This window comes from Hemitrygon akajei, chromosome 8 (assembly GCF_048418815.1).
Source record: "Hemitrygon akajei chromosome 8, sHemAka1.3, whole genome shotgun sequence".
Taxonomy (NCBI): domain Eukaryota; kingdom Metazoa; phylum Chordata; class Chondrichthyes; order Myliobatiformes; family Dasyatidae; genus Hemitrygon; species Hemitrygon akajei.
Genome location: NC_133131.1, coordinates 126,373,461 through 126,387,310, shown reverse-complemented (window position 1 = coordinate 126,387,310; position 13,850 = coordinate 126,373,461). Strand labels below are relative to the sequence as shown.

The window sequence follows — 13,850 nt, the reverse complement described above, 5'->3', positions numbered from 1 at the left end:
ACACTGAGCAGAAATGTGTCCCTGGTCAGGAATGTTAAATGGACAGTATGCCTTATTACATTTCCAAAATGCTGTGTCAACAAATTCAGTTCCCAAACAAACAGCATTAATGATAAAGAATGTACTTTATATTGTAAAAATTGAAGAACTAAATATGTTACTAAACATATCATTCCTCAGCTGTGATCCTATATATCCAAACCAGTCTATTCCGAACAAGATAATTTCAACCCAGTCAAATATTCTGTTTCTTTCATAGCCACTCCTCATATAATAAATGAGACTTGAAAAACATCTTGCAGATGAGCTAATAAACTGTACAACTTTCTTAACTTACCGGTCTAGATGGGACATGACAGTTTTGGAGATGTCAGCCCCAGCCTCCTGAAGTATTCGAATAATCTGGAAAGGTGATTCAACATTTCTGCCAGGGTGAATGATAACAGGACAGCCAAGCTGCGTCTGTGCCTCAGCAGTGGCTTGAAGAACTTTCTTTTCACCCTCAGTAATTGGCCAAGAACAGCCGATTTCTCCAATCACTCCGCATTTGATATCAGTTTCATCTGCTCCATGTAGAATTTCATTCACTAGAATATCTGTTAACTGACACAAACCAAATCTGCTGTATTATTGTACAGAAAATTATGTTGTTAAGAATAGTGCTCATGCTAGATATAACCCTTATAAATTCTTCAGTGACTTTCATCATTCTCAAATTATTAACCAATCTCATTTATATCCGTGCCCTTTTTACTTTAGAAAGTGTGAGCATAGTATGACAGAATTTTGTAAAAATATTCAAAGTAATTTATGCAACCGGGGCTTAAGCAAGGAAACTACATTTGAATAGACTATGCTGATTGGGAAACTATATTAAAATGTTGGGTAGGTAAGCGATGGTTAACATTTAACGAAGTAATTGGTAAATTACAATTAACTATATCCTTGTAAAGGGATGAAATTCAGACAAGAAACTCAGTTCCAAACCTGATAAATAATAAAAGTTAACAACGCTATGAAGTTAAAGGTAAAATCATCTAATATTATCAAAAAGAGCAGAAAACAAAATGATTGGATCTATTACAGAACTGAGTAAAGGAGAACCAAGGTATTGTTAACACTCTAGTGAGAAATACTTAAAAAACATCAAATTGTATAAGTTTCTCTGGCTGTGTAAAAAGGAAAAGATTATTATAGATCCCACACAGATTGAGAAAGGAAAAATTGTATTGGGGAATAAGTGACAATAACTTCAACAACTAATTTAAGTCTTCATGGAAGAAGATACAAAAATCTACTGGAAATAATGGAGATTAACATGTCAAGAGCGAATGGGGAACTAAAAGGCAAAAAAAAAGTATCAGAGAAGTTAATAGGGCTGAAAGTCCATAAATCCCTGGAGCCTGATGACCTACCTTCCAAGGTTTCAAAATCACTTGATTATGTAAATAACTCTTGAACTAGTTGTCAACTTTAAAAAACTCATTGATTCCACAATGGTTCCACAAGACTACAGTTTATCTTTTGTATAATCGGAAATCATAGACCAACTTGCCAGACATCTGGTCTGACATCAGTAGTACGGAAAATGTGGTAAGAGAAACAATATTAACAATTGGATTGGTCAGTATCAATATAGATTTATCAAAGAGACATCATGTTTGACAAATTTAGTTGTGTCAAACACAGATTTATTAATGTGTTATGAAAATGTAATGAATCCAGTAGATAAGAGCATGCCTTTGGCTTCAGTGTATCTAGGCTTCCAGAAAGTTTTCAATGAAATGTCACAGAGAAGATGTTATTAAACAAAATTAGAGCTCATAGTTATTATATACTTACAAAGAAATTCCTGTTCATGTATATCATTCTGTCCTCCACTTGAACCCACACTAACTTAAAATGTAGCAAATTATACCCTGCCTTCCCATCTCTACTTAGCTTCTTCTTAAGTTCCACCCAGAATTTTTTTGATCCTGATTAAATGTAACTAAGTAGAACACAGAACACAGCACAGTACTGGCCCTTCAGCCCACAATGTTGTGTCGACCTTTTAATCTACTCTAAGATCAATCTAACCCTTCCCTCCGACATAGCCCTCCATTTTCCATCATCCATCTGCCATTAGCTAACCCTCCTCAACCCAAAGGTTACACTGTCAACACTGGCATACCACAGGGCTGTGTGCTTAGCCTACTGCTCTATTCCCTCTACATCCACGACTGCGTCGCTAGTCATAGCTCAAATGCCACCTATAAATTTGCTGATGATATAACCTTGTTCACCGAATCCCAGATGGAAACAAAAGGGTGTACAGGAGCAAGATATACCAGCTGGTTGAGTGGTGTTGCAGCAACAGCTTTGCACTCAGTGTCAATAAGACCACAGAACTGATTGTGGGCTTTAGAAAGGTTAAGACGGGTGACTACAAACCGATTCTCATAGAGGGATCAGAAGTGGAGAGATTGACAATTTCATGTACCTGGGTGTCGACATTTCTGAGAAACTAACCTGGTCCCAACCTATTGATGCAGCTACAAAGAAGGCAAGACAGAGATTATATTTAATTAGGATTTTGAGGAGATTTGGTTTGTCACCTAAAACACTCGAAAAGTTCTACAGATGATGCCCGGAGAGCATTCTGGCAGGCTGCAAAACTGTCTGGTATGGGGAGGGGGGAGGGAGGGGTTGGTGGTGGCTACTGCACAGGATCAAAAGAAGCTACAGAGTTGTAAAATTAATCAACTCCATCATGGGTACTAGCCTCTGTCATAACCAAGACATCTTCAAGGAGCAGTGCATAATTGTATTTCTAAACTAAATTGACTGTACATACTGTTTATTACAAATTACTATAATTTGCACATTGCAATAGACAATAGACGATAGACAGTAGGTGCAGGAGTAGGCCATTTGGCCCTTCTAGCCAGCACCGTCATTCACTGTGATCATGGCTGATCATACACAATCAGTACCCTGTTCCTGCCCTCTCCCCATATCCCTTGACCCCACTATCTATAAGAGCTCTATCTAACTCTCTCTTGAATGCATCCAGAGACTTGGCCTCCATTGCCTTCTGGGGCAGAGCATTCCACATATTCACCACTCTCTGGGTGAAAATGTTTTCCCCCATCTCTGTTCTAAATGGCCTACACCTTATTCTTAAACTGTGGCCTCTAGTTCTGGACTCACCCATCAGCGGGAACATGCTTCCTGCCTCCAGTGTGTCCAATCCCTTAATAATCTTATATGTTTCAATCAGATCCCCTCTCATCCTTCTAAATTCCAGTGTATACAAGCCCAGTCGCTCCAATCTTTCAACATATGACAGTCCCGCCATTCCGGGAATTAACCTTGTGAACCTACGCTGCACTCCCTCAATGGCAAGAATGTCCTTCCTCAAATTTGGAGACCAAAACTACACACAATACTCCAGGTGGGGTCTCACCAGGGCCCTGTACAGCTGCAGAAGGACCTCTTTACTCCTATACAATTCCTCTTGTTATAAAAGCCAGCATGCCATTAGCTTTCTTCACTGCCTGCTGTACCTGCATGCTTGCTTTCATTGACTGATTTACAAGAACACCTAGATCTCGTTGTAATTCCCCTTTTCCTAACTTGATTCCATTTAGATAGTAATCTGCCTTCCTGTTCTTGCCACCAAAGTGGATAACCTCACATTTATCCACATTAAACTGCATCTGCCATACATTTGCCCACTCACCCAACCTGTCCAAGTCACCCTGCATTCTCATAACATCCTCCTGACATTTCACACTGCCACCCAGCTATGTGTCATCAGCAAATTTGCTAATGTTACTTTTAATCCCTTCATCTAAATCATTAATGTATATTGTAAACAGCTGCGGTCCCAGCACCAAACTTTGTGGTACCCCACTGGTCACAGACTGCCATTCCGAAAGGGAACCGTTAATCACTACACTTTGTTTCCTGTCAGCCAGCCAATTTTCAATCCATGTCAGTACTCTGCCCCCAATACCATGTGCCCTAATTTTGCCCACTAATCTCCTATGTGGGACTTTATCAAAAGCTTTCTGGAAGTCCGGGTACACTACATCCACTGGCTCTCCCTTGTCCATTTTCATAGTTACATCCTGAAAAAACTCCAGAAGATTAGTCAAGCATGATTTTCCCTTCATAAATCCATGCTGGACTCGGACTGATCCTTCTACTGCTATCCAAATGTGTCATAATTTCCTCTTTTATAATTGACTCCAGCATCTTTCCCACCACTGACGTCAGGCTAACCGGTCTATAATTCCCTGTTTTCTCTCTCCCTCCTTTCTTGAAAAGTGGGACAACATTAGCCACCCTCCAATCAGCAGGAACTGTTCCTGAATCTATAGAACATTGGAGAATAATTACCAATGCATCCACGATTTCTAGAGCCACCTCTTTAAGTACCCTGGGATGCAGACCATCAGGTCCCGGGGACTTATCAGCCTTCAGACTCAACAGTCTATCCAACACTGTTGCTTGCCTAATATAAATTTCCTTCAGTTCATCCTTTACCCTAGTTCCTTTGGCCACTATTACATCTGGGAGATTGTTTGAGTTTTCCCTAGTGAAGACAGATCCAAACTACCTGTTCAACTCATCTGCCATTTCCTTGTTCCCCATAATAAATTCACCCGTTTCTGTCTTCAATGGCCCTATTTTGGTATTAACTATTTTTTTGCTATTCACATACCTAAAGAAGCTTTTACTATCCTCCTTTATATTCTTGACTAGTTTACCTTCCTACCTCATTTTTTCTTGGCGTATTGCCTTTTTTGTTATCTTCTGTTGCTCTTTAAAAGCTTCCCAGTCCTCCAGTTTCCCGCTCATCTTTGCTTATTGCATAGTCAGACAGAGACGTAACATAAAGATTTTTACTCCTCATGTGTGAAGGGTGTAAGAAATAAAGTCAATTCAATTCAAAAAGGCGGCGTCCATCATTAAGGATCCCTATCACCTAGGACATGCCCTCTTTTCATTGTTACCATCAGGAAGGTGGTAAAGAAGCCTGAAGGCACAGTGATTCAGGAACAGCCCCTCTGTCATCTGATTTCTAAACAGACGTTACCTCACTACCTTTTTTATTTGTATTTGCACCACCTATTTTAACTTAATAGTGTATATACAGTGTGTGTGCATATATATATATATAATATATATATATATATATTATATTTATATACACACACACATATACATACACACATATTTACTGTAATTCTTTTTTTCTATATTTATCATGTACTGCTGCAGCAAAGTTAACATTTTTCATGACGTGCCAGTGATATTAAATCTAATTCTAATTCCTCAGAAAATGTTTTTCCTCTTAACACTTCTATAATATGCATTTTTCTTAAAACCTTTCTGCTCAGTATGTTCCCTTTAATTCCAATCCCTCTATATTCCTTCATGCTTGTATAGCTGAAATTTTGTCGTGTTTCATTTGTTGACCCCCTCAGCTTTAACATAGATAGTTGTGCAATTAAATCTAGCTCCAGAGCTTACTGCAAAGTGTACCAAAGTGTTGAAGGAGTGCTGTGATATTAGAAGTGCCTTTTTTCTAAAACAAAGCATTAAACTGAGGCCCCATCTGGTCTCTCAGATGTATATGTAAAAGATCTCACAGCACTATTTTGAAGAAATAGCGGGGGAGTTATTCCGGTGCCTTGGCCAATATTTATTCTTTAATACCTAAAAACAGATTATATGGTCATTATCAAGTTTTGTTTGTGGAGTTTGCCATCTGTTTGTGAGAACTTGCCACATTTGAGTTGGCTGCCATCTTTCTTACATTAAACGTGAGCACAATTAGCTGTGAAGTGCTTTGGAATGAATTGAGGGTGCGAATGGTATCATATAAAGCAAAGGGTCGTAGAAATAAATTGTCACTGAAGATCATTTGGCTCTGTAACTTTATGTTATCTCTCTGTTCAGAACTCTATTCAAATACATTCTGTTCTTTCCCCATTATGCTGTAAATTTATTTCCCTTATGTCCTCATTCGATTTCCCTTTGAAATTATCGATCACCTCCATTTCTCCTATACTCATAAGCAGCTTCTTCTGGCTCATTACTATATGTTGCGTAAAAATAATTCTCCCTCACATCCTTATCTGGTTCCTTTCCAAAACCTTAAACTCGTGGGCTAAAAGTCTTCTTTAACTATCTTATCTAAATCTTTCGTAATATTGTACACCTCTCTCAAAAGTGCTCTTAGCCTTTTCTGAAGCAGCTACAACTTCTCCAACATAAGCCAAGATTCATGTCAAGAAAACTCAGGTTTTGCACATTTCGTGGGAAACAAAGACATGAATAAAAACAGAGGGTTGGCTGAAAGGATTCAAGAATTTAGGGTCTAAATTGAAAGTAGAACTACAAAGGTAATCATCTCTGCATGACCGTACCAAGAGCAAATTGGCAGGCAGTAAATCAGAGTTTTGTTGGATGTATGGTTCAGAGGTCAGTATGGGGACAACCCATAGGGCACTAGCACAAGCACTGTGGAAGGAGGTCAGTTAGACTGGGCTTCACTTGAACTTGGCTGGTATCAGGTCCTAATAAATCACATACCTTAAGCTGTGGATGAGCCTTTAGACTAAATAGCTGGAGGGAGAATTTTGGTGAGAGGAAATTTAGATAGATAAGTAGAAGTAAGTGATCAGGATGAGAATCAGGTTTAAATGGGTAATAATAACCAGATTCTGTAGAAAAGGGGCACTCCCATTAGAATCAGAACAAGCAAAACAAACTCTATCTGAATGTGTACAGAATAGTAAGAGGATAGGTGAATTCATAGTACAGGTAGAAATAAATAGCCAAAATCCAGTAGTCAATGGAGCAAAATGATTGAAAAGTATTCAAAATGGGAGTGAACTATTCCAGAGGTTTTAACTTTTCAAAGAGATAGACAAATAATTGGATGCTGGATGTTGCTGGGCAGTGCAGATCAAAGGGCCAGAAATACCTATTCTGCACTGTAACTCTAAATAAAAATCTGTGGGATCAGAGAGCCCTAATTGTAAACAATGGGGTAAAGTAGTAAAATCAGAAAGAGAGAAGAAAACTGTTGGAGAATGGTTCCATCTTTCCACACAGCAAAACTTACATATTGATAAGAAAATTCTAAGTGTACTGAAGAAATGCAGCAATAATGCAGGATTTTTCATAAAGGATGGGCAAACAAAGTAATAGCACTGTGGAGGATGAATTCAGAAAGAATGGTTTTCTAGGTCAAATGTTGGGGAACCCAAAAGGTATTAGGCTATTTTAGATATTACATTGTCTAATGAGAATGGGTGAATTTCAGGCAGTTAAAGAGGCCTTTATTGAACTGTTATCACATTGCAACCGAGTTGTATATAAAAACTGAAAACTATTTTATTCAACCTTAAACTAGGGTCTTTAATCTGATAAATATCTTTTTCTTTAATGTCTCCAAGAGGTTCCACCCCACCTCTAATTACATGTTTACTATTTAAATGCAAGTAAAAAGAATTGTAAGCACAGTTAAGTGCCAATATTAAGTGCCATTCCATTATCACATCTTTTTCATTGCCAAGAAACACAAGAGGCTGTGGATGCTGGAATCTGGAGTGAAGAGCAAATATCTCGAGGAAATCTGGTTCCTGCAACTATTTTTGCAGTTCCTTGCATCCCTGCCCGTTGAGTTCCACTAGCTATTTGCATTTGCTTTAGGTGGCAATATCTGAGGTCTCAAATGTATTGATCAGCTGAGTTTCTCCAGATATTTATTTTTGCACCAAATTCCAATGTCTGTGGTTTCCAAGTCTTCTGCACGTACCTCTTCCATAGAGAAGAACAGAGATATAGATATGCCAGACTTCACCCTTCACCTACTAGCCTCTGCATCTAGTACATCATCTTGTATAATTTCCACCAGCTGTGTTGGGAACTTTCTGAATTCTACAGCTCTGATTTTGGTTTCCCCACCCTTCCATCTTGTGGAATTGTCTATTGCATTCAATTGAACATCCCAGCCTTGTTCAGTTTTCCATCGATCTTTTATTCAATTTTATGTTACCTAGACCCCTTCTCATATTGCTAAGTGAGCAAATTTCAGTTTAGATAATTTATGGATCTCCTCCATTACTGATCTACACTCTTTAAATGTTGAGCAGACTTACTTGAATGTCTTCTCACCTGCATCTGTTTTATTTGCCTCAACTCATTCCCCAAAACCAGGTTCAGCAGTGACTCAATACTAGTTAGGTTAACAACATAACAATCAAGGAAATTTCCCTGAACAGTTTTAAGAAATGCCTGATCATAATCCCCCTCAATTTAAGAATACTCCATTTGATCTTTCTGTAATGGAAATCCCTCTATCACCATTCTATAAGACTTACTGTAATATATTGTATGAGGGGGACCGTAGTGTTGCAGCAGTTAGCGCAGTGCTATCACAGCTCAGGGGAGTTCAAACCTGGCGTCCTCTGTAAGGAGTTTGTACGTCCTCCTTGAGGTATGCATGGGTTTTCCCTGGGTGCTCCTGTTTCCTTCCACAGTCCAAAGATGTACTGGTTAATAATTTAATTGGTCAGCAAATTGTCCTGTGATTTGGCTAGGGTTAATTCGGGGTTGCATGCAGCACCCCTTGAAGGACTGGAGGGGCCTATTCCGTGCTGTATCTCAAGATAAAATAAAAAATTAGATTCTCCTTTCTCATCGTTTGGAAGGCAAAAGATAACACGGAGTAGGATGATCACGCCTTTTTTCTTCTTAATCATTCATAAACATGTGAAATGTTATTCAGATTCTGCAACTATTTTCCCTTCACCTTGCTCAATTATTCTGTTTTGTGTCCTGATGCAAGGTAACATTTAAAAAAAAAGGTCAACAATTGCTTTGCTTGACACAATGAGTTCCTTCAGCAGTTTGTGCTTTTCCCTTCCAGATTCCAGCATCTGCATCATCTTCAACTTTTGTTTTGGTGTTGCCTGTGTTCTCATCACAGCTATCTTATTTAAAACAACCAAAGGTCACCATTAACTCATATCACTTGGGAATGATTTGTGCCAACGCTCATCGTAAATATCCATGTTTACTATTCTGCAGTAAACAGAATTTTTTTTACAGATGGTGACTAAAATTTAACCCTTATCAATAGAAAGCATCTAACCTGCATGCATCACAGCTCGGTGCTCTGCTGACGACCACAAGAAACTACAGAGTTATGGACGCAGCTCTGCTCATCGTGGCCTTCCCTGCATGGACTCAGATTACAGCTTTCACCGACTGGGGTTCAACTCCCACCACTACCTGTAAGAATTTGTATGTTCTCCCCGTGACCAGGTGGGTTCCCTCCAGGTGCTCCGGTTTCCTCCCACATTCCAAAGATGCATAGTTAGGGTCAGAGAATTGTGGGCATGAGATGTTGGTGCCGGAAGCATGGCGACATTTGCCAGCCAACTCTCTTCTCACGGATTTGATATGACACACGTTTTTACATACGTGTGACAATTAAAGCCAATTGTTTTAAAAAGTTTAAAAAACATAATCAAAGACCCCACTCACATGGTAATTCTCTCTTCTCCACCTCAACACCAAAGGGCAGAAGAGGCAAAAGTCTGAAGACACATAACGCCAGGCTTAAGAGCAGCTTCTATTCCTCCTTTATAAGGCTATGGAATGGTGTCCTAGATTAACTCTTGACCTCACAATCTATCTTATTGTCTGCCTGCACTTTCCCTGTAGCTGTAACTCTTTATTACGCATTCTGCTATTGTTTTTTGTAGTGCATTTAATATTTCAGTAACAATTGAGTAATATTGTAAATATATTGTTTGATTGAGCATTCTTTGTTGTTTATATAATTCATTATGCTTACATGTATGAAGTAGGTGAATGGCGTGTGTCATTATGCCACCCACATCATATATTAGCGCCTCACTAAAACTAAAAGAAGCAGACACTTTTTCTTCGGGCTCCCATGGTTTTATTTTGAATAACTTCTGGAGTTACAAACATAACAGTGGTGATGAGGAAGTTTTAAAACAAACCCGAGGTAATTATCTACCTGTTGAAATAAGCTGTTCTAGTTTGAAAAAAAGTGCAGCATGTTTTTTTCTCTTAGGAAGGGGCAGAAATTCAAGCTACAAAAAAAAACACAGCAAGTGTTTCTTTGGAAGGGGACAGATATGGTCAAATTTAAAAAAAATCAGAAAATGCTTTGACCTCTCAAACCTAACCTCAGAAGGAGTATGCTGGACAAGCAGCTGCGACAAATTAAGGGCTTTTCAAGGTTCGATGTTTCACTCCTGGACAAGCAGTCTTGATGAGGGACTACAGTAGCTACCTGGAAGGATTAAGGGCAGAACTGGACCACTCTCCTACACAGTCGAGGTTGCGTCTGATGTCATCCGGACACATTGATTGAGAAACACAGAAAACATAAAGCACAATACAGGCTCTTCAGCCCACAAAGTTGTGCCGAACATTTGAGGGGAGCAGAGCCAATTGTTAGAGAAAAAAGATATTTAGAGCTGTCAGAACCATTTACTGCAGTCGCAAAGCCTACAAGAGGAAGAAATCTACTGCAGCAATGGGACAATTTAAAATTTACTATGCTGTTTATACACTAGTTGTATTATATAGTACACCGTGTGTATATGTGTATGTAAATAGTAGTAAAGACGCAGTCTACAAATTATAATGCGAGAGAAAATGCAGGTTAAAAGGGCAATGTTACAATAGTCATGGGGGATTTCAATATGCAGGTAGATTAGGAAAATCAGGTTGTTGCTGGATTCCAGGAGGGAAATTTCCTGAGTGCCTTTCAGAGCAGCTCGTGGTTGAACCCACTATTCTGATCAGCTATTTTGGATTGGGTGCTGTGTAATGAACAGGAATTGATTAGAGAGCGTAAGGTAAAAGAACCCTTAAGGGGAAGGTGATCATAATATGATAAAATTCACCCTGCAATTTGAGAAGGAGAAGCTAAAGTCAAACGTATCAGTATTACAGTGGAGTAAAGGAAATTACATAGGCACGAGAGGCGAGCTGGCCAAAAGGCCACACCAGCAGGTATGACGCCAGAGCAGCAATGGCTGGAAGTTCTAGGAGCAAATTGAAAGGCGCAAGATATATACCTCCCAAAGAAGAAGTAGTATTCTTCAGGCAGGATGACGCAGCCTTGGCTGACAAGAGAAATCATAGCCAACGTAAAAGCTAAAGTGAGGACATATAATAGAGCAAAAACTAGAGTTAGGGGATTGGAAAGCTTTGACAAACCAAAAGTAGGCAACTAAAAAGGTCATGAAGAAGGAAAAGATGGAATATAACCATATAACCATATAACAATTACAGCACGGAAACAGGCCATCTTGGCCCTTCTAGTCTGTGCCGACGCTTACACTCACCTAGTCCCACTGACCTGCACTCAGCCCATAACCCTCCATTCCTTTCCTGTCCATATACCTATCCAATTTTAGTTTAAATGACAATACCAAACCTGCCTCGACCACTTCTACTGGAAGCTCATTCCACACAGCTACCACTCTCTGAGTAAAGAAATTCCCCCTTATGTTACCCTTAAACTTTTGCCCCATAACTCTCAGATCATGTCCTCTTGTTTGCATCTCCCCTACTCTCAATGGAAAAAGCCTATCCACGTCAACTCGATCTATCCCCCTCATAATTTTAAATACGTCTATCAAGTCCCCCCTCAACCTTCTACGCTCCAAAGAATAAAGACCTAACTTGTTCAGCCTTTCCCTGTAACTTAGGTGCTGAAACCCAGGTAACATTCTAGTAAATCTTCTCTGTACTCTCTCTATTTTGTTGATATCTTTCCTATAACTCGGTGACCAGAACTGTACACAATACTCCGAATTCGGCCTTACCAATGCCTTGTACAATTTTAACATTACACCCCAACTGCTATACTCAATGCTCTGATTTATAAAGGCCAACATACTAAAAGCTTTCTTCACCACCCTATCCACATGAGATTCCACCTTCAGGGTACTATGCATCATTATTCCTAGATCACTCTGTTCTACTGCATTCTTCAGTGCCCTACCATTTACCATGTATGTCCTATTTGGATTATTCCTACCAAAATGTAGCACCTCACACTTATCAGCATTAAACTCCATCTGCCATCGTTCAGCCTACTCTTCTAACTGGCCTAAATCTCTCTGCAAGCTTTGAAAACCTACTTCATTATCCACAACACCACCTACCTTAGTATCATCCGCATACTTACTAATCCAATTTACCACCCCATCATCCAGATCATTAATGTATATGACAAACAACATTGGACCCAATACAGATCCCTGAGGCACACCACTAGTCACCGGCCTCCAACCTGACAAACAGTTATCCACCACTACTCTCTGGCATTTCCTATTCAGCCACCGTTGAATCCATTTTACTACTTCAATATTAATACCTAATGATTGAACCTTCCTAACTAACCTTCCGTGCAGAAACGTCAAAGGCTTACTGAAGTCCATACAGACAACATCCACTGCTTTGCCCTCGTCAACTTTCCTCGTAACCTCTTCAAAAAATTCAGTAAGATTTGTCAAACATGACGTTCCACGCACAAATCCATGCTGACTATTCCTAATCAAACCCTGTCTACCCAGATAATTATATATACCATCTCTAAGAATACTTTCCATTAATTTACCCACCACTGACGTCAAACTGACAGGCCTATAATTGCTAGGTTTACTCTTAGAACCCTTTTTAAACAATGGAACCACATGTGCAATATGCTAATCCTCCAGCACCATCCCCGTTTCTAATGACATTTGAAATATTTCTGTCAGAGCCCCTGCTATTTCTACACCAACTTCCCTCAAGGTCCTAGGGAATATCTTGTCAAGACCCGGAGATTTATCCATTTTTATATTCCTTAAAAGTGCTAGTACTTCCTCCTCTTTAATTGTCATAGTTTCCATAACTTCCCTACTTGTTTCCCTTACCTTACACAATCCAATATCCTTCTCCTTAGTTAATACCGAAGAAAAGAAATTGTTCAAAATCTCCCCCATCTCTTTCGGCTCCACACATAGCTGTCCATTCTGATTCTCTAAGGGACCAATTTGATCCCTCACTATCCCTTTGCTATTAATATAACTGTAGAAACCCTTCGGATTTATTTTCACCTTACTTGCCAAAGCAACCTCGTATCTTCTTTTAGATTTTCTAATTTCTTTCTTAAGATTCTTTTTACATTCTTTATATTCCTCGAGCACCGCATTTACTCCATTCTGCCTATATTTATTATAGATCTCCCTCTTTTTCCGAACCAAGTTTCCAATATCCCTTGAAAACCATGGCGCTCTCAAAACTTTTAACCTTTCTGTTCAACCTAACAGGAACATAAAGACTCTGTACCCTTAAAATTTCCCCTTTAAATGACCTCCATTTCTCTATTACATCCTTCCCATAAAACAAATTGTCCCAATCCACTCCTTCTAAGTCCTTTTGCATCTCCTCAAAGTTAGCCTTTCTCCAATCAAAAATCTCAACCCTGGGTCCAGTCCTATCCTTCTCCATAATTGTATTGAAACTAATGGTATTGTGATCACTGGACCCGAAGTGCTCCCCAACACATACGTCCATCACCTGACCTATCTCATTCCCGAACTGGAGATCCAACATTGCCCCTTCTCTAGTTGGTACCTCTATGTATTGCTGCAAAAAACTATCCTGCACACATTTTACAAACTCCAAACCATCCAGCCCTTTTACAGAATGGGCTTCCCAGTCTATGTGTGGAAAATTAAAATCTCCCACAATCACAACCTTGTGCTTACTACAAATTTCTGCTATCTCCTTACAAATTTGCTCCTCCA

The 13,850-nt window shown here is 39.3% G+C and overlaps 1 protein-coding gene across 4 annotated transcripts in view; it reads right to left on the bottom strand.

Annotated features, from left to right (window-relative positions):
• The window catches only part of pter (phosphotriesterase related), a 61,678-nt gene that overhangs the window by 24,831 nt on the left and 22,997 nt on the right, over positions 1-13,850 (bottom strand). For all 4 annotated transcript variants that reach the window (XR_012100025.1, XM_073054582.1, XM_073054584.1 and 1 more), the window contains one exon: positions 338-603. Coding sequence is in view for 3 of the 4 variants with exons in the window: in XM_073054582.1 (XP_072910683.1) it covers positions 338-603 (266 nt within the window). In the remaining variant the exon portion in view is untranslated. The remainder of the gene's footprint in view (positions 1-337; positions 604-13,850) is intronic.